This window comes from Ambystoma mexicanum, chromosome 5p (genome assembly GCF_040938575.1).
Source record: "Ambystoma mexicanum isolate Mex_15411 chromosome 5p, UKY_AmexF1_1, whole genome shotgun sequence".
Lineage (NCBI taxonomy): Eukaryota > Metazoa > Chordata > Amphibia > Caudata > Ambystomatidae > Ambystoma > Ambystoma mexicanum.
Genome location: NC_090930.1, coordinates 127,409,871 through 127,432,994, shown reverse-complemented (window position 1 = coordinate 127,432,994; position 23,124 = coordinate 127,409,871). Strand labels below are relative to the sequence as shown.

Genomic DNA, 23,124 nt, shown 5'->3' with positions numbered 1-23,124 from the left:
GAACTGCTGAGAAAAATGGCTGGAGAAGCAACATTGCCTGGGAGGTGGATTAGACCAGACTAAAATCAGGAGGCAGCTTGAAGATTCAAGCAAAGGGATGGATTTTAGAGGTATCCATGACTGAACCTGGAGAGGCCATCTAACCAAGTCCCTATGCGGCCATGAGATGATTCAGGAGCACTGATGTCTTTTACTGAGCGCAACACCCAGAGATGTTCTATGTTAGTAACCTGTCCAACCAAACCAAGTCTTGTGGGGATTTGTTTGATTTAATATCTTCTCTTATTGATTGGGTGGTCAGACCAGGTAGAATCGTAGTATTTTTACTAAATAATAATTGAATTAACTTCCATATAGTCAATGAATAGGGTGATTTTGTTGAAATTCGAATTCAACATCACTACTTCCAGTGTGGATACAAATAAAGCCTGTTAAAGTAATTGGGTACCCCTATTTATTTTTGCCAACCCCAAAATTCCCTTAAGGGAGGGGTGCATACAAATCAACTGCTCCCCATTCCCCAGACCTTGCCTTAGAGCAGAGGAGTTTCCATAGTATACTTAGTATCTGGGTTTGTGTGGGGCAGAAACGTGTCTTGCCAAATTAAATAGAGTTGAGTTGCTGATTAAAAGCATGCCCTCTACAGAGAGTGAGTAATTGACTCCTGGTGGAAGAGAGGGTCTTCATTGCATGGTGGTGGAGGAGGCAGGGTTCCATAAACATATTAAAAGGGTTGTGTTTAAAAATCTGCTGTGCTCCAACACTGCTAGCATTGCCAAGTGTGCAGGGAGATTAAAATAAAGAGCACATGCCTGTGTGAAATTGCTTTTGTCAATAAAAAAGTGTTGCATGTTATTTAAATTAAACTTCATGTAAAGTGTATGGCAAGCGTATGATCCAGTCAGGTTTCAAGGTTCTACATGTTATAAAAAAAAAACATGCAAAGTATATTGTGAAGTTACATTGTTTTGTTATGTCCAGGGTGCTGCACAATTCTGTACATTAAGAGTATTTTGTGAAGTCACCCAGGTAACTGAAGTATTCTATAGACCTGTATTTCTATGCAACCAAGGTGGAAATAACCAAAGAAGGAAAAGTGTACATGTTATGAAGTTAAAGAGTCTGTGATTTGTATTATCCTTAACCAACTGGTGTTTCCAATTTGTGTAAAAAGTGAATTGTTAGGAAAGAAACACATTTGGGCAATGCAGGGAAGTGGCATGTTTTGTGATTTGTGCAAATATAAAAGTCCCCATTGTATTAATAATTATATATGTTTACACACTAGCCTGATTCTTGTCTTATCTATTTCACAGGGTTGAGGGATCTACGTGGTATGATTTCATAGACAGGGCTAGATTGAATTATAGAAAAATGGTATATTGGTGTGACGCTTTTGATTTTGGGGCGCCAAACTCCCTACATTAACTGTTGCCCTATAATTATACCTCACAAATCGATGTACCCAAATGCACTTCGAGAAGGAGAGGCAAACGGTTTACCCTTCTCCACAATGAGAGAGTTGATAAACGGACCTGATCAAGGTCGCCAGGTGTAGATCCATGGTACCGAAGACCTGTCCCCAGCCCATAAGGACATGAAGAAGAAGAAACACTGCAAAAGGTCAAGATCTCCTGGCGGTGCTTCAGTGCATCACTTTTCTTCATCATCGAGGAAGAGGAGCCAGCACTCCAAGGACATCACAGAGAAAGAGGCTCTGCAGTTACCTTTTCCCACCCGTTTCTCTACTCCTGAGTAATTCCGACTCCAGGGCCCTCTCCTGTGGTGCCAAAGCCGGTGTCGCGAGGGAATTTGCCCCACTCCCGAGGAGAGTATACATGCCCCATTTGAAGAATATTCATGATGAAGAGGGGGACCCAGTCCCTTTCGGGCTGTAGCTGGAGGATTTTTCTGGAGGACTTTTATAGGGGCCAAGGGTGCTTGATGGACCTTGTGGCCAACTTGCAGGAGGCAAGTGGCCTGGACATCTTGCCAGACATTGACATGCTCCCTGCTGCCACCCCAAGCAAGCAGCTGGCTGCTTTCCAATGCCTGATGATGAAGGTGGTCGACACCTTAGGGCTGTCCCCCCCTTCATGCCTGAAGGTGCAGTTCAAACTCATTGACACCCTGGATAAGGGTCTAAGGAAGGAGATGATATTGCCTTTCAATCAGGCAGTAGCTGGGCCAGTACTGGAACTATGGACCAAACCAGCATCAGTCCTCACAGGTGACCATGACATGGTAAAAGAAGCACGGGCCAGCTGCCTCGGTAGCCCATGTTCCTTTCTGCCCATGCTTCAGCTGAAAGTTTGGTGGTCCAGTCCACTATGGTGAAACTTAAGACCACTTCATTCCCATCCTTTCCCCCTGACATGGAGAGTAAGAGGCTGGACACATGGGGAAGGAAGATTTTGGAATCTTCGATCCTTGGCCTTCGAAGTATAAATGCCACATGTGCTCTGGCCTGTGGTCAGCCATGACTGAGGCGGCCCAACACATCCCTGAAGGGGAGATGCGTAAAGGCCTTGGCGTCTGATTAAGGATAGCAAGGGAGCCTCCTAACAGATACTGCAGTCTGGTCTGGATAATGCAAACTGTGTGGCAAGAATGATGACCGCAAGTACTACCTTGCGCAGATCGTCTTGGCTTAGGACATCTGATTTTGCTACTGATATCTAAGAGAACTTCTGAATATTCCAATATTCCCTTCAATGGCATTAACTTATTCAGCACCAAGGCCGGTGAGTCTTTGGGTAGGTTTCGGGCCTAAAAAAATAACTAAATAACTGCTAAATTCCTGGGACTGTCAGTCCAGCCACAGCAGCCGGCTAGCCTAGCGGGGAGGGGTTTTCACCACTTTTGCTCAAAGAGGTAGAGGCCAAGCCACATCGGATATGTAAGGGCAGTCTCATCCCTGCTGAGGTAGGGGCTGGGTTGAGCCCAGAGGAGGCACTTCCACGTCCACTGTGCCTTCTGAAGCCCCTGGTGCGAAGCTTCTCTGAAGTAGACTTCCGCCATCAGTCCCCCTCTGAGAGGCAGGATATCCCTGTTTGGGTAGGAAGGGAAAAATACCTTCCTATTTTCTGTTGCAGAAGAAGGACGTACTGAGACCTATCCTGGATGTGAGGCTTCTAATATTTTATTTGCACAAGGACAAGTGCAAAATGGTCACTCTATGCAAGATCCTCCAGGCCCTGGACTTGAACCACTGGCTAGTCTCCCTGGATATCAAAGACACTTACTTGCATGTTGCCATCCACAAGAAACCCAGGATGTTCCTGAGAGTGAAAGTAGGGAACTGTCACTACCAGTTCAAGGTCTTTCGGACTTTCCTTGGCACCCAGGGTTTTCACCGTGCTGCTAGCACTGGTGGCGGCTCACCTCAGAAGGGAATGTATTCATGTTTTTCCCTACTTGGATAACTGGCTCGTCCCAGCCCGCTCCCCAGTATTAGCTACAGCACACCTGTGACAGACTTGCACCTTGTTGCATAGCTTGGGATTCTCCCTGAACTTCAAGAAGTCTCAGCTTTTGCTGTCCCTGTCCCTCTGATTTATCGAAGCAGCTCTTGGACACTAGCCTGGGCCAGGGATTCCCACTCAGACAGTGTGGCGAACATCTACAAGATGGTCCACATTTTCCAGCCACAAGGAAAGGTTCCAGCCTTGGGTTTTCTGTGTTTTCTGGGTCGAATGACCTCCTGCATCCTTGTGGCGCCAGAGGCTCGATTGTGCATGAGTTTGCTGCAATGGCCTCTGATCTCACAGTGGTTACAGTTTCAGGGACGAGTATTGGGCCTTCTGGTTTTGGAGAGAGTGTCCAGAGACCTGAAATTGGGGTCAGCGAAGGACTACCTCTTGAAAGGTTAATTGTTTCGTCAACCGTGGCCACAAGGGACTCTAGTCTCTGTGTGCCCAAAGGGCTGTGTCGCTCACCCCCTAAACCTTACGGTGAGCAGATTGTAGTCCCCATCCCCAGAGCACACCCATCTGCTGGAACTGAGAGTGATCAGGCTGGCACTGGTTGCTTTCCACTCCTCTGTGAATGGCAGGTGGGTGTTGATCGGGAGCCATGCATAACCTTAACAAGCAGGGTGACGTGGGCGCCTTACCTCTGTGCAGAGAAGCAATGCAATTGTGGTTCTGTCCATGCCGTCAAGGAGAAAGTGCTTGTGGATGCACCGAGCAGATAGTTTTCAACCTTCTATGAGTGAGAGCTCTGCCACAGAGTTGTGGAGGAGACTTTCTCCTGTTGCGGTACTCCTTCAGTGGAACTTCTTGCTTCCAGTGTGAACAGGAAGTGCAAGTGGTTCTATTTCAGGGAGTTACCTTGTCAGAGAAATCTGGGGGACACCCTGACAGTTACATGGGCCTTCACACTGCTCTATGCGTTCCCGCCGATTCCTGTCACACCACTGGTTCTCAGGAGACTGCACCTGTTCAGGTCCACAATGATCTTGATCGCACTGGACTGGGCCCGGAGAACATGGTACTCGCAGGTGCCTTCACATGGCCATCTTCTCTCCCTTGCGTTTGTCCCACAGAGGACGGATCCCCTCAACCACTGATGGGGAGGGTCCTGCAACCAAACGTCTGCAGACTAAACTTTCATTGCTGGCTGCTGAACAGCTTGGGTGTAAAGAATGGTATCTATTGGAGGATGTTCTGGCTGTAATATTCTCTGCTAGTAGGCCTGCCACCAAGTCAGTCTATGCCTACAGATGGTGTTGTTTTTCAGCTTGGTGCTGGCAGAGGGGTCTTGATCCTTTTATTTGCTCTGCATACTCAGTGTTGGACTTTCTTCTGTCTTTGGCCCAGAAGGGTCTGCAGGTTGGTACAGTAAAGGGGTATATTGCAGCCATTTCTGTCCTTAACAAGTCCCAAGAGCAAAGCTCTTTTTCCACGATCCCCATTCAATTCCTATGAGGTCTTTCTAATATGTTCCTCCCGTGCTAGTTGTTATCCCAGCGTGGGATCTACATTTAGTGTTAACATTTTTAATTGGTGCTCCACTTGAGCCCCTTCATTCTTTTTCATTAAGATTGATCACACTTAAGGCAATTTTCCTGGTCGCTAGCACTTCCGCTAGACCGGTGAGTGAGCTCCAGACATTGTCAGTTGAACCTCCCTACTTGGTTTTCTCCAAGGGAAAGGTGACTGAGTGTTAAACCCTTCTTCCAAAGGTGGGCTCAGACTCCCATCTTTCTTTAAAAGATCAAATTGCCGGTCTTCTTTCCTCCATCTCAGACTTCCAAAGCGGAGAAGGGCTTCCTCATATGGATCCAGTAGGATCCCTCAAGTTCTGCGTCTCTCAGACAAGGGAGGCTAGAGTGGATGAGCAGCTTTCCTGTGGTTACGCTGGTGCCCAAGCTGGCAGAGCTGTGCCAGAACAGACCCTGTCTCAATAGACCATTCAATGCATCTTGGAATGCAATGCTCTGGCTGACAAAGAGATCCCTGAAAGTCTCAGGACTCACTCCACCAGAGGGCTGGCTGCCACCTCGGATCTACAATGTGGAGTCCCTGTTCTGGATATTTGTTAAGCGGCTATGTCAGCTTTTCTGCACATTTTATGCTAAGCATTACTGCTTGGATTCAATGCCTGGTCAGGATGCTTTTTTTGGCAGGGCTGTCCTTCAGAGTATTCTGGTTTTCTAATAGCCGTTCCGCCCACATGTTCCTCATCTCCCTCCTACCTGCCCCTAGTTTGGTGGTTAGCTAGTACCCCTTGCTTCTGCGGGCTGTTATCGTCCAAGTCTAATGTAAAAAGGGTGGAACTGAGCTCACAGGTCAAGGCGACTCATACATACTGGTGCCAACGTCATATCCGGCTGCGGCACATAGTGACGTCGGGTGAAGCTGACACTGAGCTCTGCTGTGCCCCCTGGTGGTGGAAAAGTTTCCAAAGATCAGCTGTGCATGGAGATGCATAACAATGATAAGAAATCTGTGGGAGGAATTTCCATAAAAAAAGATTACCAAGAAGTAAATCATTTGTTAGTTGCAACAGTAGAGATTATAACTCGTGAAGTATTCTTGATTTGGACCAATCCCCTTTGGCATGTAGACTTTAAAGGAGTGGGGCACTTCCCGATTATTTTAGTCATTGGACATCTGTTGGAAGTACTGGCTACTTTAAAGTCCTGTGCTATAGGGGTGAGGACAGAAGGCATGCAAAGGAGAGGAGAGCTCTGTTCTTTAACCATTCACAGGGAACAGTGGGGTGGCTGCTGTTGGACCAACGCCTCCACACTGGATGCACTGAAATCAGTCTTCTGTTCACTGGTGAGGAAGTATCCCCTGTAGGTGCAAGCCAAGCTCCCTAGAGTGGGAGTGCAAAACTGAAGGACATCACTTGTCTTGAAGCACCTGGATTGGGGCGCCCAGCAACCTCAAAACAAGGAGGTGGCCCTTGACTCTCCCTACATGTCTGCAACACTGCTACGTCTGTTTGGGCAACTTCAGTGCCATCCAAGCTGCTTCATGGGAACCACCTGAGGCATCCTTAACCTCGATGTCCAACTACCGCTACATCTCTGAGGACTCTGATAACGAAACTCTGCTGTCTCTGAAACCTGCTGAGTCTTCTAGCATCCCAAACCTGACACTGTTGCTGGTCACTAGCTTCTTTGAGTCCTTAGTCAATGCTGCTACAGTCCTCTGATGCCCTTTTGAGCCAGCCAAGCACACTATGCAGTAGGCAAGTCTCTGCTTCTCTGACCCTGGGGTCATTGAGTTTTCCAACACCACCAACCGGACTTCACCTGCCATTACCAGTCTCTTCGATCCATAAGCTAATGCTCCTGCCAAAACAGAACCTCATCATTGGAATCTTTCACCGCTGCTCCTTGACTGCGGCCCATTGCCGAAAGCACTCATATTCCAGGTTTGATGCTGAAAAGCTTTGGTCCATGCTTTTATGCACCCAAGACCCAGAAGTAAGGTATTGTGAAGTGGCACAGTACCAATGCAATGCAAGCTCCCTGGATGGGGAGAGCAGAACAGAAGGACTTATCTTATATCAAAGCTCCTGGATTGGGACTCCCAGCAACTGCATAACCAGAGAATATCTAAGAACCGCTACAACGCAAGTCTGGGCACTTTCATCCCCATCCAAGCTACTGCATGTGAACCGCCAGACTCCTCATTGACCTCAACGTCCAACCACCTACCTATCTCTGAGTACACTGACAGCGACCAAAGCCCTGCTGTCTTCGTATATGTGTAACCTACCTTCTAGGATTCCAAATTCAAAAACACTGCCTGCTCTCCAGCTTCTTCAAGCTCGCAGTCTATGCTGCAGCAGTGCCCCATCACCATGTTGAGCCAGCCGAGCCCTCCCTAGGCTGAAAGCAAGTCTCTGCTTCTCTGTACCAGGGGTCAATGAGTCGTCCAGTGCCGCCAACCGCACACCAGCTGACATTCCCATGGTCTTCTATCTGCAAGCTGTTGCCACTGCCGAAACGCACTGCTTCATTGAGCTCTGTAACCGCTGATGCACGACTTGACTGTGACCTGCCACTGAAACGCCCAGACGCCAGGTTCAATACTGAAAAGCCTGGCTCAACACTGTTGAGCACCCAACATTAGTATTTAACTGCAATGTAATTACATAGCCTTTAATATGATATTCCTTCACAAAAATAAAAATAAAAATATATAACAACATAGCTTGCAAATGATATGTATACAAAATATACAATCGCAAACCAGTTTATATTCCATGTATCTAATGTTTAACGTATGCACAGTCTCATATCATAGCCTAATCTGATTTATCACAACAATATCACATTCTAACATAACATTATCCTATACTAAACCATATCACATCCTAACGTTACATTATCCCGTATTAGTCAATGGCGCAAAAAAAAGAAAGACTTACCTCTGATTGGCTACATTCCGAGCCTTACTACATGGAAATCCTGAGTACGCAACAGCATGCCACTCGATCAGGTCCCTACAGCAGTTTCATTCTGGAATGGCCGCCATGGAACGGGAGAAGAGACTACGTGTATTCCCTTTTCTCTTTTCATGGCGGTCATTTTCTTTGTTTAATATGTCCACCACGAAAAGAGAAAATGGACTACGTTTTCTGTCCAGTAGCCCTTTTTGTTACTTTTTTTACATTTGTTTTGGCTGTGAAACGCAACGCGCCTCTCAGACTGGAAAAAAATAACATTAGTACCCTGGTCTAACGGACTGGGGTACTAATGGCTATATGCCCCTCGACTGCGGACCATTAGTGCATAAGGTTATGCCCCCTGGGCCTTCGTCAAGGCCCTCGCTACACTTGGGCCTGTAACTATGGACCCCAGGGGGCATTACCTTATGCTGTACTGGCCCACAGTCTCAGGGCATATTGCCTAATGAAGTCCCTTACATCACCTATATTCCCATTACAATTGTAGTAACTTGTGTATTTTTTCCAAATAGTACTTGGCTCTGAACAATACAGCAAGTGTTTAGTGCTTTAAATTTGTACGCTATGGCAGGGCCGACACATTATATTTTTTATTGGAAGACCCACCCAAGCACCAGTAACCTCCAATGAGGGAAGTGTATTACATCGTAATCACAGGTAATCTCGTTTAATAGTACTATGTGGAAATACACGCACATATTTATATGATCCCGTTGCTGTGTATATGGTATGTATTTCCTGGCATACGATTTAGTTACCAGGCCTATACGATTCTGTTCATCTCATAATATAGCATTATTTTTTAATTAAGGTGTTGTGAAGTGGTAGAGTATCGGTAGGTCTGCTTTTGTAACCATTGTGACTTGTAAGCCCCCCCTTCTCTGCCTTTTTCTTCGAAGTCATTCTTGAACATTGATAATGTGCCAGTGAAGAGCTGTACACCCCTCCTCATCTACCCAGAGTGGCTTGCTACAGCAGTCGCCATTTTCTGTGTTTTCCTTACTGCAGTGGGCTTTTTTGCTTGTGCTTTTAGCTAGTTGATAGCATTTTACTGTTTGCTTAAAAGTCTATAATTTTATAAAGCTTGATTGGACATGCTTTTATTTTGGAATCATTGTACTTAAGTTGTTTGGATTGCTACTGTCATCAGCTCACACCCTTCCTGTAGATCTAGTCTGCCCTTTGCATGCACCTACCACGAAGGTGGAAGAGGTATACCAGTTGTGCTTCATGATTGGGATCACTGCTTGTTTAATAGTAGTGTAGGGCTGGCTAGTTGGCTTAAGTGCTACTCATCCTTGTAGTCCTGCAGATGAGTAGTCATGTTGTCACAGTGACTTAGTCTCCATTGGAGCTGGGGATTGGTTTGCCGTGTATATACCTGCACATTTGCACACCCCTGTTAGTATCAACAGTTTGTGAAGGTTCATGTTTGTCATAGGGTAGGGGAAAGCCAAAAGAACAAAAGAACAGTCACATGATCTTTGTATTTTGGCAGTCTATGTTCATTCAAATACCACAAGCACATGTTCTCTAGGCCATGAAAATATAGATAGCATTTATACAAAGAGTTCGCGCAGGAGAATTTTTATAAAAATCTGCGCTGCATTGATTGCACATGGATGCACCACCTTATGCACTTGAGTTGCATCCAAGAAAAATAGGCCTAAAATTAGGCATATTGAGCACAGGATTTGAACTGTATTCGCAGAAAACAAGCAATGGCAGTGTTTGTCGAACTGGGGACCGTATGCCCCCTTGAGAGCGGGAGGGGCACTGGGTGGAGAGCAAGGTAAGGTTGAAGCAGAGGTTGGAAAATGGACGGGTTGGCACATCTCAAGAAAACGAGAAAGCGCCGAAGGCAGAGATCAGGTGGTCCTGCAAAAGGCCCAATAAGGCCAAGACGAGCCTGGTTGTAAATTGATGTCGAAGTAGAGGAGGGCTGAAGTGTTGGGAGAGACATAAAATGCACGTGGGAAAACAGAAAGACAAATTGAGTTCCAAGGTGGAAAGTGGGTATGCTGAAAGGCAAGAGGTAAGTGAATTGTCGGGTTATCATTCGGCTGGAAAAACCCTAATGCTTAGGTTTATAATATAGCATTAATATTCCAGCCCTTGGAACAGGGGGTCAACGCTGTTAGCACCCCGGGTTACCAAAGCGGTAACCTGTGGGGCTAAAGGAAAAAAAAAAGATTTTCAGTCATTCAACGGGACACTGCGCATGTCACATTGAATGAATTAAAATACTTAACCAAAAAGGCTGCCATGGTTATAGAAGGCGGGGCTCGTACGCACCCCTCGTGGATGACCATGGCGGCCAAAAAAAGGAAGCTGCTGGTGCGGCACCGTCACAAACAGGTAAGTTGGGATGGGGAGTGGAGTTGGAATTTTAAGAAGAAAAAAAAATAGATACTGGGGGTGAGGGGTGGTGGAGAGATGGTGGCCCATGGGAGGGGGAGGCCGCCTGCGGGTTCCTTGGAATGCAGGCTGATATTACAACTTTCAGCCCATGTTCCACAGAACCTGATTGGATGCGGCCCCCGCCCCAGCTGCTAATTAAACACTAATACTTCTATCACAGCTATAGCTGTTCACACACTGGCATTATATTTTGGTGTGGTTTTCCTCCACTATACACAATTCCTTAATATATACAGAATATTGAATTTGATCAGCATATCCCATAGTTAAGGATGATATCCGCCGCCGATCTTGACTTGGCCTGCCTTGATATTAAGGAGTTATTTAAAGTTTGCTGGTGAGAATCAACCCATCAAGTTTGTGCTGATGTCAGTTTTGGCAGAGCCTCTTTCAAGAATTTGCTAACAGGGGGTACACAAATTAAAGATAAAAATATTCTGAGCGAGGTACACACAGGCGAAGTCGTTTGATCCAGATTAGTTCTAAGGAACAACTAGAATATCACATCATTTTGCACCTTCTAGCACATTTGCAGGCTGCTAGATGCTGAAGTAGTACAGGGTAATGTCTTCCTGGAGCACAGGAGAAAGTTTAATAGTCATCGTGTCAGAGAGTATTTGACCAAGACAGGGCCAGCTGAAGCTGTGTCAGGGCTGATGGGGCCCATTTCAACATGATGATTTTGCACCCCCTGCCTACAGCTGGGAAAAACAGTCCAGGGCACCTTCTGGGTGCTTAAATTATATTGCATTAAAAATAATGCAGCAATGGGCTTGATAGTGGAAGATGATCACATTATCTGGGAACCATTTTAACTAAAGGGTTGAAAGGCCCTGACATCATCCCTGGAGCCAGCTAACCGTACTGCGGCACGATGACGAGCCAGTTTATGAACTTCTAGAAATCCTAATGAAAAGAAAGAGCTGCACCTCTTTTGATATTGAGGAGCAGTTGTGTAGGGAGTAAAGGGGTGTACCAAGTATTGGTCCATTTATATCCTGTGACTTGTATTGGGGTGAGGAGTATTGATGTTAGCAATGACCCCCACCTATGATGCCCAACTCTGCATCAAGATGCATGCTGTAGATTAAATTCAGAAATTTAGATTATCACATGCAATAGTCTGGGAGGTGCTATGTCCCCTTCTGATAACACAAGTGCACTCAGTGGCGGGTTCAATGTTGTTCCTGCTTTCATATGACCTAGGTTGGATTGGTATGTTGCTCGTGTTCTGGAAGAGGGAATCCTTGGTTCATTAGTGTCTTTAAGGGAGAACACCTTCCGGCTTCTTCTATCTGATTACGCACAAGAACTCCATAATTGTATATTTCAGACATGCTAAATATCCTGGTGGATATGTAATCGAGACACCATTACATTACACAGCTGGGTATGATATGGAGCAACCATACATTGTGTCGGTCACATCTGCATTCTTGTTAACTCACTGTACATACTTCTGTGATTTTTTGACACTACATGTCTACAGCATTGTAACCGTAGCTGTACCCCTGTTTATTTGTAACATGTAACCTAAGTTGAACAACCCTCTTTCTGCCTTTGCGCCCGAATACCCTTGGGTCTGGTGCACAATATAAATAAACAAACAAACAAGAACCTGACATCTGGAGAACATACTGTGATCTAAGGCCCGTTTGGTTTATGAAGAAGATTAACCCCAAAACACTGCACATCCTTATGTAATCCTACTATTCCTTTACTCCAAGCAGGTGTTAGACCGGACAACAGCATAGCCTCTGCATTGTACCTATACAAACCCCCCTACATCTTTCAATCAGGTCAGCAGACAGTGGACCTCATTGCGAGTCTGGCGGTAACCCTGCCGGTGCTTCCGCTGGTTTGTCGCTGGACTTGTAACATTTTACCAGCCCCTAGCTTCCCGGTGCCACCAGGACATTACAAGTCTCGGCGGACCGGAAAAATGTTAGTCCCATAGGACTCTCATAGGAATCCATGTGAATGGGTTCAAGGAAGCACCGGCTCCCTTGTTTCCAGATTGCCACACTCATAATCAGGCCCAGTGTCTTTCTGCCAATTTAGGTGCTTTGGCGATCCCCATCTTTCATTGATCTGAGCCCAATACAGTGCAAATTGACCACCGTCTGGTTCAGTAAACAATGATAAATAACCAGGTAACCGTACCGGGTTACCTTTTGTTGTGACTGAATGGGGACTCGGAAGCATCCATTACAACTCTGCCTACCGGGGCCAGACCTGCTGGGCGCAACATCCCCTGCAGACAGTCTTGTAGTGTGGCGGCCCAGAAATAGGGGTGCCGGTAAGCTTACAGACAACCTTTTGTCCGGGCTGCCACACTCGTAATGAGGCCCAATATATCTAAATGCGAGATATGGCTTACTAACATAATATGTGTAAACCCAAGATATGGCTGACTAACACAATATGCCTAATTGCGAGATATGGTTAACTTAAACAATATGCTTAAATGTGTGATGAGGTTACCATGCAACAGTGGGCTATATGCATCAGACTACAAGCTAATAGATAATAAGATTGGTGGGTTAGTTTAATGGGGTTCAGTAATGGCTGCCCGAACTACACTTACCTTATCAGTTGCTGCTGGTTGAAGGCTGCAGGCTTCACTGGCGAAGACTGGCAAACACAATCTGAAGCTACTATTGCAGGAGCTGCCCTTTCACTTGGGCCCCTAGCCGAGGGATGTCCAGGCAAAGGCTGCCCTGTGAGAGGAGCCTAAAGGGTCTTGTGGGCCCAATCAGAGGCTGCGGGATGAGATTGAAGGCAGGCACAAGGGTTGACCAGGAATCGGAAAAATACCGGCAGGGGAGCGTGAAAGAGCGTGAAGGCTTGATTTATGGCCAAGTTTTCCTTGAAAATGGGTTAGTTGTGCAAGAACCGCACTGCAGGCACGCAGGAAAAAAAAGTCATAATGATGACACACACATACACGCACACACACCTTACTATCCAGAGTCTAATAGTGGTTCAAGAAACGTATGCCTTAGTAGGCAACAGTGCTACCATCAAAATATGCCTTTGCACCTAAGGATCTTCAGACATGTGTCATGTACGTACTAACAGATAACAAATACAGGCTTTTTAAAAACATGAGTGCTTTTATTCTTGATCTGCCACGTGCTTTTCAATGATTTGTTTACTAAGAATATTTATTAAGCGTGGACCTGGCTAAGTGATTGTGGAGAATTTAGTGATAAAACAAAATGCAACAAGGAACAAATGCACAGGAGCCCAAGTGGCTGATGGAAGATCATTTGTCACCAACAAGGTCCAGATGTATGTGGTGTGGTTTGTGCTGTGAGAGCATTGAAACTTAATTCGATCGTGTGTGACACACGGTTGCAGGCATGCACATGTAAGTGCTGCACCAAAGAAGGCACACCTACAATACATGGGGTCTCATTACAAGGTTGGCAGTCCATAAACAGGGTGCCGTTAATTCCAATTACCGGCACAAATTCCAGACGGTCGTACTACTAGACAGAATGCCGTTAACAACGTTGACGGCAACAACACACACTGTGCGACCGTTGCTGACAGAACTGGCAAGGGAAACCGCACAAACCCTGATGAACTGTGCCAGAAACACCGGCACAGCACAGTAATAAGTCAGCATTGCAACAGGTGATTCCATGGAAACACTGGCACAGCGGAGCAGGCAGTAAGCAGGCCCTGATGGGGAGAAACAGCCCACAGGTGCACCCAATCGACCCAGCTGCACACAGTGAGCACTGTGACTGCTGGAAATGACCACACCCCACACACCTTCCAACACAACCATGCTGCCAATTGTAGCAGCAGTCATGGACCGGGAGGTGCTGCATGCATGGATGCAGCTCCATGAGCAGGAGGTGCGACAGTGGCAACAGGCAGAGGAGAAGGAGGAGGATGATGATGCAGAGGAACAATGGGTAGCAATTAGTACCCCGTAGGCGAGCAACCATACCTGGCACAAGGACCACAACCTGGTCCCCGACTGACAGGCAGATACACACACTGAACCGCCTGAACAGGGAGACCATCCTTGCTATAGTGGACCTCATCCATGATGAAATTCAGAGCGTCATTGGTATCCGGACTGCCATACCATGCCATTTCAACCAATGCCTGGCAACTCCCGCCCACTGCATTGCCATTTTCTGCTCATATTTCTAGTGCAACGCTGACGACACTCAACTAATTTTCAGGCTGCCCTCGGCCACCTCTCCCTCTCTCATCCCTGATTGCCTAACTGCCATTCAAGTTTGGTGGGCAACCAATGATCTTTGTCTGAATGCAAGCAAGAAGGAGATCATCCTCGTCGGCACACCTTCACCATCCTTTCCCCTCACTCTCTGGCCGGCCTCCCTTGGCCCTCCTCCTACCCCCACCTGCGAGGCAAAGAACCTCAGGGTCATCTTTGACTCCACACTTTCCTTCTCCGCCCACATCTCTGATGTCTCTAAAAGGTCAAACTTCTTACTGCACCTCTTCAGAGGTACTCTGCCTTTCCTCTCCTTCCCCCAGAAGCTCACTGTCTCCCAAGCTCTGGTTCTCTCTAGCTTGGACTATTGTAACAGCCACTTTCTAAATCTATCTGCATCTACTCTCCGCCCTCTGCAACTAATCCATAACAGGACTGCAAGACCTGTCCTTGGGCTCAAGCCCTGGGATTGTATCTCTGCAGCTCTGAAATCTCTCCATTGGCTCCCAGTGGATGCAAGGATTAAATTCAAAATCCTCTGCATTGTCCACATGGCTTTCTGGAGAAATACCTTCAGCTATCCCTCTGCAAATACCTCCCCTCTCGAGCTCTTCACTCCACTACCTCTAACTCCCTCAGGGTCAGTCATTTTTCAAAGAAACAAGCTGGGGGTAGATCTGTCTTCGGCTGGGGCCTCTCTCTGGAACAGCCTCTCCGCCACTCTAGAACTTGAGGAGAACCATCTCCGGTTCCGGTAGCACCTCAAGACTTTTCTCTTTGCTTCTGCCTTCACCCCCCTCTCCCTGATCTGTTCTCTCTTGGCACCATGCACCTGGCCACCCTCTGTCCTCCGGCCCCAGGTACCTGTTCACCCTGCCACCCTCCCACACTGCCTCCGGTCCACCCCTTGCACTGGAGTCTGTATCTGTACACATACAGTCCCCCCGTTTTTCTTCCTGCACTTATCAGACCTACCCTGTCAGCTGCCTTAAACCCAGCACTGCCCACTTGCTGGCTGCACTACCACTGTTTGTTGCCTTTATTATTTATTTATTTATTTTTATTCATCTGTTTCTCCTTGCTCCGCACTTTCTACTTCTTCCCCCTTCCATGCACCTTTCCCTTCCATGCACTTTTCCCCTCCCCCTATCCCATTCACTTGCACATTCTCAATGTCACTGGCCTAGTAAGATCATTGTCTTGTCTCCCCTGTTCCTCTCCCTTGCCTTGTTGCGTTCTGAAACACTTGTGTATGAGCGCGATAAGAATAAAATATCAATTCAATTCAATACCCCCCCTGTTGAAAGTGCTGTCTGAGCTGCATTTCTTCGCCACTGCACATTCCAGCCCATAGTCAGGGAGCTGCATGGATCTCCCACACCAGATTCTCAAAGGTGCTCATTCAGGTCCTGGATGTCCTCTTGCGTCATGTGTCCCAGCTCATTGCCCTACCCACAACACAGGCCCTGGCGAATGCCACCATGGTCCGTTTCCATGCCCTGGCTGGCATGCCCAATGTACTTGGGGCAGTGGATTGCACACACATTGAGCTAGTGGCTGGCCACGCCATAGAGGAGGCATATCAGAAAAAGAAAGCTACACCACTCAATGAATGTGCAGTTCATCTGTGATGTGTCCACAATGATCACAAACTGCTGCACACTTTTCCCAGAATCTACAATTGACTCCGTGTTCCAGCGCAATAGCCGCTGCCTGGGTACATGGAGCATTACAGCGGAAAGGGAGCTTGGCTATTGGGTGTGTCAAAGGATCAACACACACACACCACATTGCATGTGTACTGGGGAATGGAGGGGCTGTTCACTGTCATCAGTGCATGGGCCATAGGCAACATGTAAGTGTAAGGACACAACCTGCATGCAAGAGTGGGTGCCTACGGATAGCAAGTACCACATGAGTAAACGGAAGGACACACAGGCACAATCTGGTCACAGATGGATAGGTACATATCATACGCAACAGGTACCAGAATTCATTTCACCCATGTCACAAAGTACAGCATACCCACACCATGAGCCATCCACCACCACCAACACATCCATGTGAGTCCAATCCTACACATGTCCTGACCAGCAGTAACTGTCACAGGGTTCAGCAAGTTGATTGATGGCCCACAAGCGTACATACCCATATGCATGTTTCACAGATCCATATCCAGACATGCATGCAGTGCCCAGTCATCTCAATTGTCCTCCTTGTTTCCCTCCCATGTAGGTGATTCCAGCTACCCCTTAGTACCATGGCGGATGACCCCAGTCAGACATCCACAGAGCTACCAGGAAAATGTATACAACTGTGAGCACATCAGAACAAGGTGCACAATTGAGCAGACATTTGGACTGCTGAAGGCACAGTTCCATTGCCTTAGCCGCTCGGGTGGGGCACTGATGTGCAGGCCAGTGAAAGTGGGCAAGATAGTACTGGCCTCTGCCATGTTGCAATAAATGTGCATCAGGCATAACATTCCCCTGGTCCCAGTCATGGACATGCCTCCAGTGGATAAAGATGACGGCAGTGAAACAGATGCAGATGCAGACATGCAAAAACACCATCTCAGGGATGACAGAGCCAGGTGTGCAGTCCTCCATGAACTAATACAGAATTACTTTTGAGCACACAGCACCTGTACACAGCCCAGGCCATGTGATGCTGCACAAATATTAAATCACTCAACCACAAATAATGTATGTCCGGATGTAAATTCAAATGCAGATCCATTTGTATTGTTGTATATACAGAGAACAAGGAACGTGTGGCCCACCACTCCCTCCCCACCACTCCCTTCCCAACTCTCCCTCCCCCCAACCCCCTCCCCAACTGTCCCTCCCCATTTTTCCCTCCCCACAACCTCCTCCCCAACATACCAACCCCTCAGCACTCCCTAGTGAGCTGCTGTGTCACTGCACGTGTGTGCCTGGTTCATTTGCGTGGCTTTTTGCCACATGAGCCACCCTTCCGTGGCGAGTCTGACAGGCAGAATAACCGGTGCCTCAGGCTGCTCTGTTAGGAGCCAGCATCTTTGATGTCATGGGTGTTATTCTAAGCAGTGCACGGTGGTGGCGCGAGTTATGGTTGCGTTTTTTCACTGAATTTGATAGGTTTGTATTAGTGCAACTTAACCATAACGTCCCCTTAACAACGTTTTTTCAGTGAAGTTCATAGGTTTTTTATTAGTGCAACTTAACCATTACGTCTACGAACATCTGACTTCATTGCGGTCCTTCCGGACAGTGCCACATGACCATATGCTGGCGCGCAGCATGATGACATGTCCGAGAACCCGTCCGCACTTCACGATCAGATCTGTGCTTCATAGACAGTTTGGAACTGCATTTTCTACTGATCTAGGAACTTTCAACTTCAAAATTTCCCTTGCACAGCTCCAACACCTATTCCTACTCATCCATTAACAATCTAGTACACAGTACATACTTTTAGCAAAACTGCTATTTATCTTAAAATGGAATTATCTAATGTCATCCCTCCTCCCCAAGAGACACCACCACTGCTGTAATCAAGGAGCATGAGAAACACTGCCCCCTACCTTAGAAATAACACACTTGCAACATTTTTCCCTGTCCACCTGCCCCTCCATATTAGTGTTTGGTGCCTCTTCCCTCATTTCCCTCCCCACCTTTCGTTCTAAGCTCTCCTGACAAAAAATAAAAATGCATCCAAAAACAAAGAAATGTTCCTTTAGGAGCCACCTTTCACAGTTAAAAAAATAGAACAAAAAAAAAACGTATAGACTCCATCTACTTTATATTTCTCAGTGAAATACATAGACACAAAAAGATTTTCCAACATTTCCATTTGCATTTTGTGTTATGCTAATGGCAATATTGTGGCGTTTATCCTCTGTTCCAGGGATGGAATGGTGGATACCGGCCCGGCAGTCCACATTATCAGCCCAAGCAAAGCAAGGGTGGATAACGAGGTCACTGGACCATTATCCCCCAATTCCAGCCCATGGAATGGGGGGGGGATGAACGCCATTAGCACCCTAGGTTCCCAAAGCGGGAACCCAGGGTGCTAAAAAAAGGATTTATGAAGGAAAATCCTTTTCCAAGATGACCACCATGGAAAGGGAATGCAGGGTTCCATACAGAGCCCCTCTTTGCTTTCCATGGCAGCCTGCAGAAGGCAAAAAGAGAACTCTATGACCATATTACCACAAGCACATTTTTCTTCCTTTTCAAATCTATCCCAATTTCGAATAACTTTACCATAAAGCCAGTCCCAGGTGGACATGGCCACTTTAACCCCATGTTTTGTCCCTCGTGGTCATGGCCAGTAGCCAGATTATCCGGATCATGACCTTATTCCAAGACCCGCAAAATCTGGCCACTGCCCATGGCCACAGGCTACACCTCAGTCACCAAAGGTATATCACTATTTTTTGTACCTACATTATGACACTTGTCAGAAAATAAAACACGGGCACATTTGAAAAACCATGCTTTCAGGTCCTTCTCAATGCTCCTTGCAAAAGTTTGCTGGAAATCCACCCATGTTTTATTTTTTCAAAAGTGTCAAATGATGTACATGCAATCGTCATATAACCTAACCCCCACTTGACAAAATCCATTCAGACTTTACGAAAACCTTTATAACTAGATCTATAATCTTGTTGCAAACCTTTGTGTAGATTTGTCAAATGGCACCACATTTATAAGCCTTTACAATATTTTGGGACCCCCCTCTAATTCTGCCCCCTCTTGACAAAATCCCACCAAATGTCGCATAAACATGTATATCTAGATCTATTATCAGTTTGCCAAATTAAGTGTAGATTCGTCAAATGGCACCTCATTTATAAGCCTTGACATTATTTTGGGACCCCCCTCAAAACTCATTCGGGATCAGGTCAGGAATACAATTGCAAAATTACATGCAGTTCCATTAAGTGGCGCCAAAGTTATAAGCCATCCAAGTACTGCTTTTCACCAAACCAGTAATGCAGAGGTGTCCGCAAACTTTCACATTCCTGTTTGTAAACATCCAAACTGTTCGCGGACCAGTTTTTTTGCTTCTTGCAGCCATATTCCATCCCATCCTCATCACCCCTCACCTCCCCAGAGATTATTTCATAAGTTTGACAAGTGCAATGTTGTGTTTTAATATATTTTTAACGCGATGTCGGCGGACACCGGACGATGTGCGCGAACACCAAGATGGCAGGTGTTTCCAAAAATCTGACGCACCTCACGCTTCACACCAACCAATCAGCAAATATGTTGTGTGTCCACGGACATGACGCAAATCCATTAGCCAATCAGTGTCCTGTCCGCGGAGTGAACAGCGAAGTGTGTCCGCAGAGCGGACATAGATATCACACATTTTTTTGACTTACGTTTTGGTCATTTAAAAGAAAACTACTGGACAGATTTACACAAATTAACAAAAGCATGCTTTCGGGACCAAGCCGCCGCTCCTGCCGCAAATTTGGTAAAAATCCATCCAGCGGTTTGGGCTGTAGGCGTGAGCAAATTTTTTTTCCATTATGTCTATGGTAAAAAAAGAAATGTTGGGACCCCCTATAACTTTTCCCCCCCTGGACCAAACGTCACCCAACTTTGCAAAAACATTCAGAGTGGGCCATATACTTTCTTAGCAAAGTTTGGTGAGGATTCGGCCAGGGGGAGCAAAGTTATAAGCCTCACAAAAAGTGCTCTTCCTATGGGTTTAGCAACTTAACCATAACTACATGGTCGCTTCCGTATATATATATATATATATATATATATGCGTTGTCTCGGCGGGAGGATAGCTTAGGGGCAACATGCTCGCCTTGGAATGAAGACGACACGGAATAACACAGGTTCGATCCCCGGGTACGCGCTTAGAATCCTCTGGGTATTAAGCATCATATCATATAACATTAATGGCTGAACCCCTTGCCAGCGTCATCACTGAGTCACTCTGCAAAACCCTAAGTTCACAGTCCCTGTCTTCAGAGCTCACTTCGACCTCAATAGTCGACCAGGCAGCACCACCACCGGCTGCTCCAATGTTTAGACACATTTTATATACAAGGTATATTCACTTTATATCTAATCATCTCAACATCATATCGAAAAATGTTATAACTGTTTTATGCCCACTTGATATCAAATATACATTTTATATCAAATCAATATAATTGTTTATTTCATGTTTATATCAAATGCATATTCACTATACATCGAAAACCTATCAAAACCCCATACACTACTTACTATTACCCTACGACAGGGTTCTGTAATCCTGGGCTCTCTAGATGTTTTAAACTACAACTCCCAGGATCGGACTCCGTTCATTATGATGACTAGTGCTGATGCCATTTGTAGACCAAAACAACGGGAGAGACAGAGTTTGCACACTGCTGCCCTACTATATAACCAATATCTGTACAAACCATCCTCTGCTGTGTGCCCTGTTCAGAAATGGTCACTCATCTCTCATTGTTCTCTCCTTGCAGATCTTTGCCAGTGCACCAGAAGACAGCACTGCCCCTCCGGTTCCCCCTCCAAGAGTGACACCACGCACACACATTCCGATCACCATCTCCAAGCGCCCGGCCCGTGCAAGACCTGGCCTCCCCAGGTACTCTGTGGACGAGAATGAAGGTAGGTGAAGCCATTTCTAATGACCACAAGAGGCATCTTTCTGTAGAGTTCAAGAAACCCAAACCACCTTCCAGCCATTCCCAAGGCTACTGATGGTCCACCACAATGTCATATGAACCCAGAACAGGTGAGAAAGCTTGGTTTTTGAAAATCTCCCCAAAACATGCTTTTCAACTTTACTAGTCATTATTTCCAAATATTTTGCTTTTCGTAAGTATGGAACTTATCTGGATGCAAATGCCCCCACGCCGCCGGACTGTGTATTGTAGAGTTAGCCCTTTTAATAAGTTCTAAAGAGGCCTACATGCAGCAAAGGTTGGTTTGTCTTGGCTTTACCTGTTTGTTTTATACAACCAGACGATATTCATGTCACATTTCGTTTGTGATTTTTAAAGCCATGACTGAACCAGATTAAGGGTCATACTGTTGAAAGGTCACCTCTATTTATCTATTTTTGTGCATTAAGTCTACTTTTATTTCTATATTCTGCAGAGGGAGGTCATCATACATGGAAGAGGGCATTATATAATGCTTCTGACATTGCATATCATTGGGCCTCAATACTCATTCCAACCTTGGAGGACCCGATAATTCCTCATTGAAAAAACCCATCCCCATCCCCATTCCCATTTGAACCCCCATAGGGCTCAATGGGGAGAGAGCTAATAACGGGCTCGTTAATAACAGGCCCGGTATTAGCTCCCTGGTCCCCTTTCGGGACCCGCTAAGGGAACCTCGTAATAGGGCATCCCATAATGAACGGTACCGGTCCCGTACTGGCACCGTTCATTACGGGACAGCCAGGGTCGTAATGAGGCCCATTGTCTTTAAATCTCTTCACGACCTTGCTCCTCCTTACCTCTCCTCTCTTCTCTCATTCTACAGCCCCTCTCGCTCTCTTCGTTCTGCTGGTCTTTTCTTACTCTTGGTTCCCCCAGCCCCCTTGTGCCTCCTCTCGTTTCCGCTCTTTTCAGCTCCTTGCCACCTTACACTGGAACTCCTTACCTTTTACTATCCGCTCCTCCCTCACCTATTCCTCCTTCTGCTCCTCTTTGAAATCACTCCTTCTTCATTCCCCTCCCTGACTTCCTTCCCCTTCTCACCCTTCTCTCCCTCCCTCTAGTACCCTTATCTTCTAAATTCTCCTTCCTCCTACTCCTCACTCTACTCGCTACTTTCTCTCCCTCTTTCTACACACCCCCTTCCTCTCCTTTCCCCTTTCTCATGCAAATTGGTCTACATGCCACTTTTCTGGTTTGATTCATTTTTACTGTTATTGCTTCTACTGTTCCATGTTTATGTATTCTTGTTAACTGTAAAGCTCCTTGGATTAAGGCGCTATATAAAACAATAAATACAAATACAAATTATGAATCTGCAACTGGGCAACCCGGGTCATTGAGGACGCCCAATCTTTTGGACCGATAACGCAAAATTGAAAGCTTCTTAAATCCACATTGTGGGCAAATTGTGAAGTCATCATGAAGCAAGACACAGACAACAGATTCCGAATTCAAAACACTTTTATTAAATTAGAGGCAGGGGGCAAAGCCAGCAAGTAACAGCCCAAGTTAAACTCTCTGCCAAACCGCACCCCCCCTAAAAATAAAAAAATAAAGGCTCTTGTCTGAGCCGCCCTGCTGCCAGGGCCTTTGAAGATGCTGTTGCTGAGTGAGCGCAAGGGGCTCCCCCGCCGAGGAGCAGAAAGTGCCATATGCGGAGTGTGGGGGGAGGCTCTCTGGGATATTGGCAGCCAGACGCCTTACTCCCATCGGGTAGCGTTTGCTACCTGCTGCTTAACATCCTCAGCGGCCATGGGCCGCTCCTGCCATTGTGGACTATTTCCAGACCGGAGGATACTGCTGGTGACAGGAAAGGTCACTGCTCCCACTGTTTCAGACTCGGGAGAAGCATGCTCACGTGGGATCTGGGGTGAGCGTTTCT

At 46.4% G+C, this 23,124-nt stretch overlaps 1 protein-coding gene across 1 annotated transcript in view; it reads left to right on the top strand.

The window, feature by feature from the left end:
* Nucleotides 1-23,124, top strand: part of OPHN1 (oligophrenin 1) — a 733,935-nt gene that overhangs the window by 671,020 nt on the left and 39,791 nt on the right. Inside the window, exon 19 of the mRNA XM_069612518.1 lies at nucleotides 21,033-21,180. Within this exon, the coding sequence (XP_069468619.1) occupies nucleotides 21,033-21,180 (148 nt within the window). The remainder of the gene's footprint in view (nucleotides 1-21,032; nucleotides 21,181-23,124) is intronic.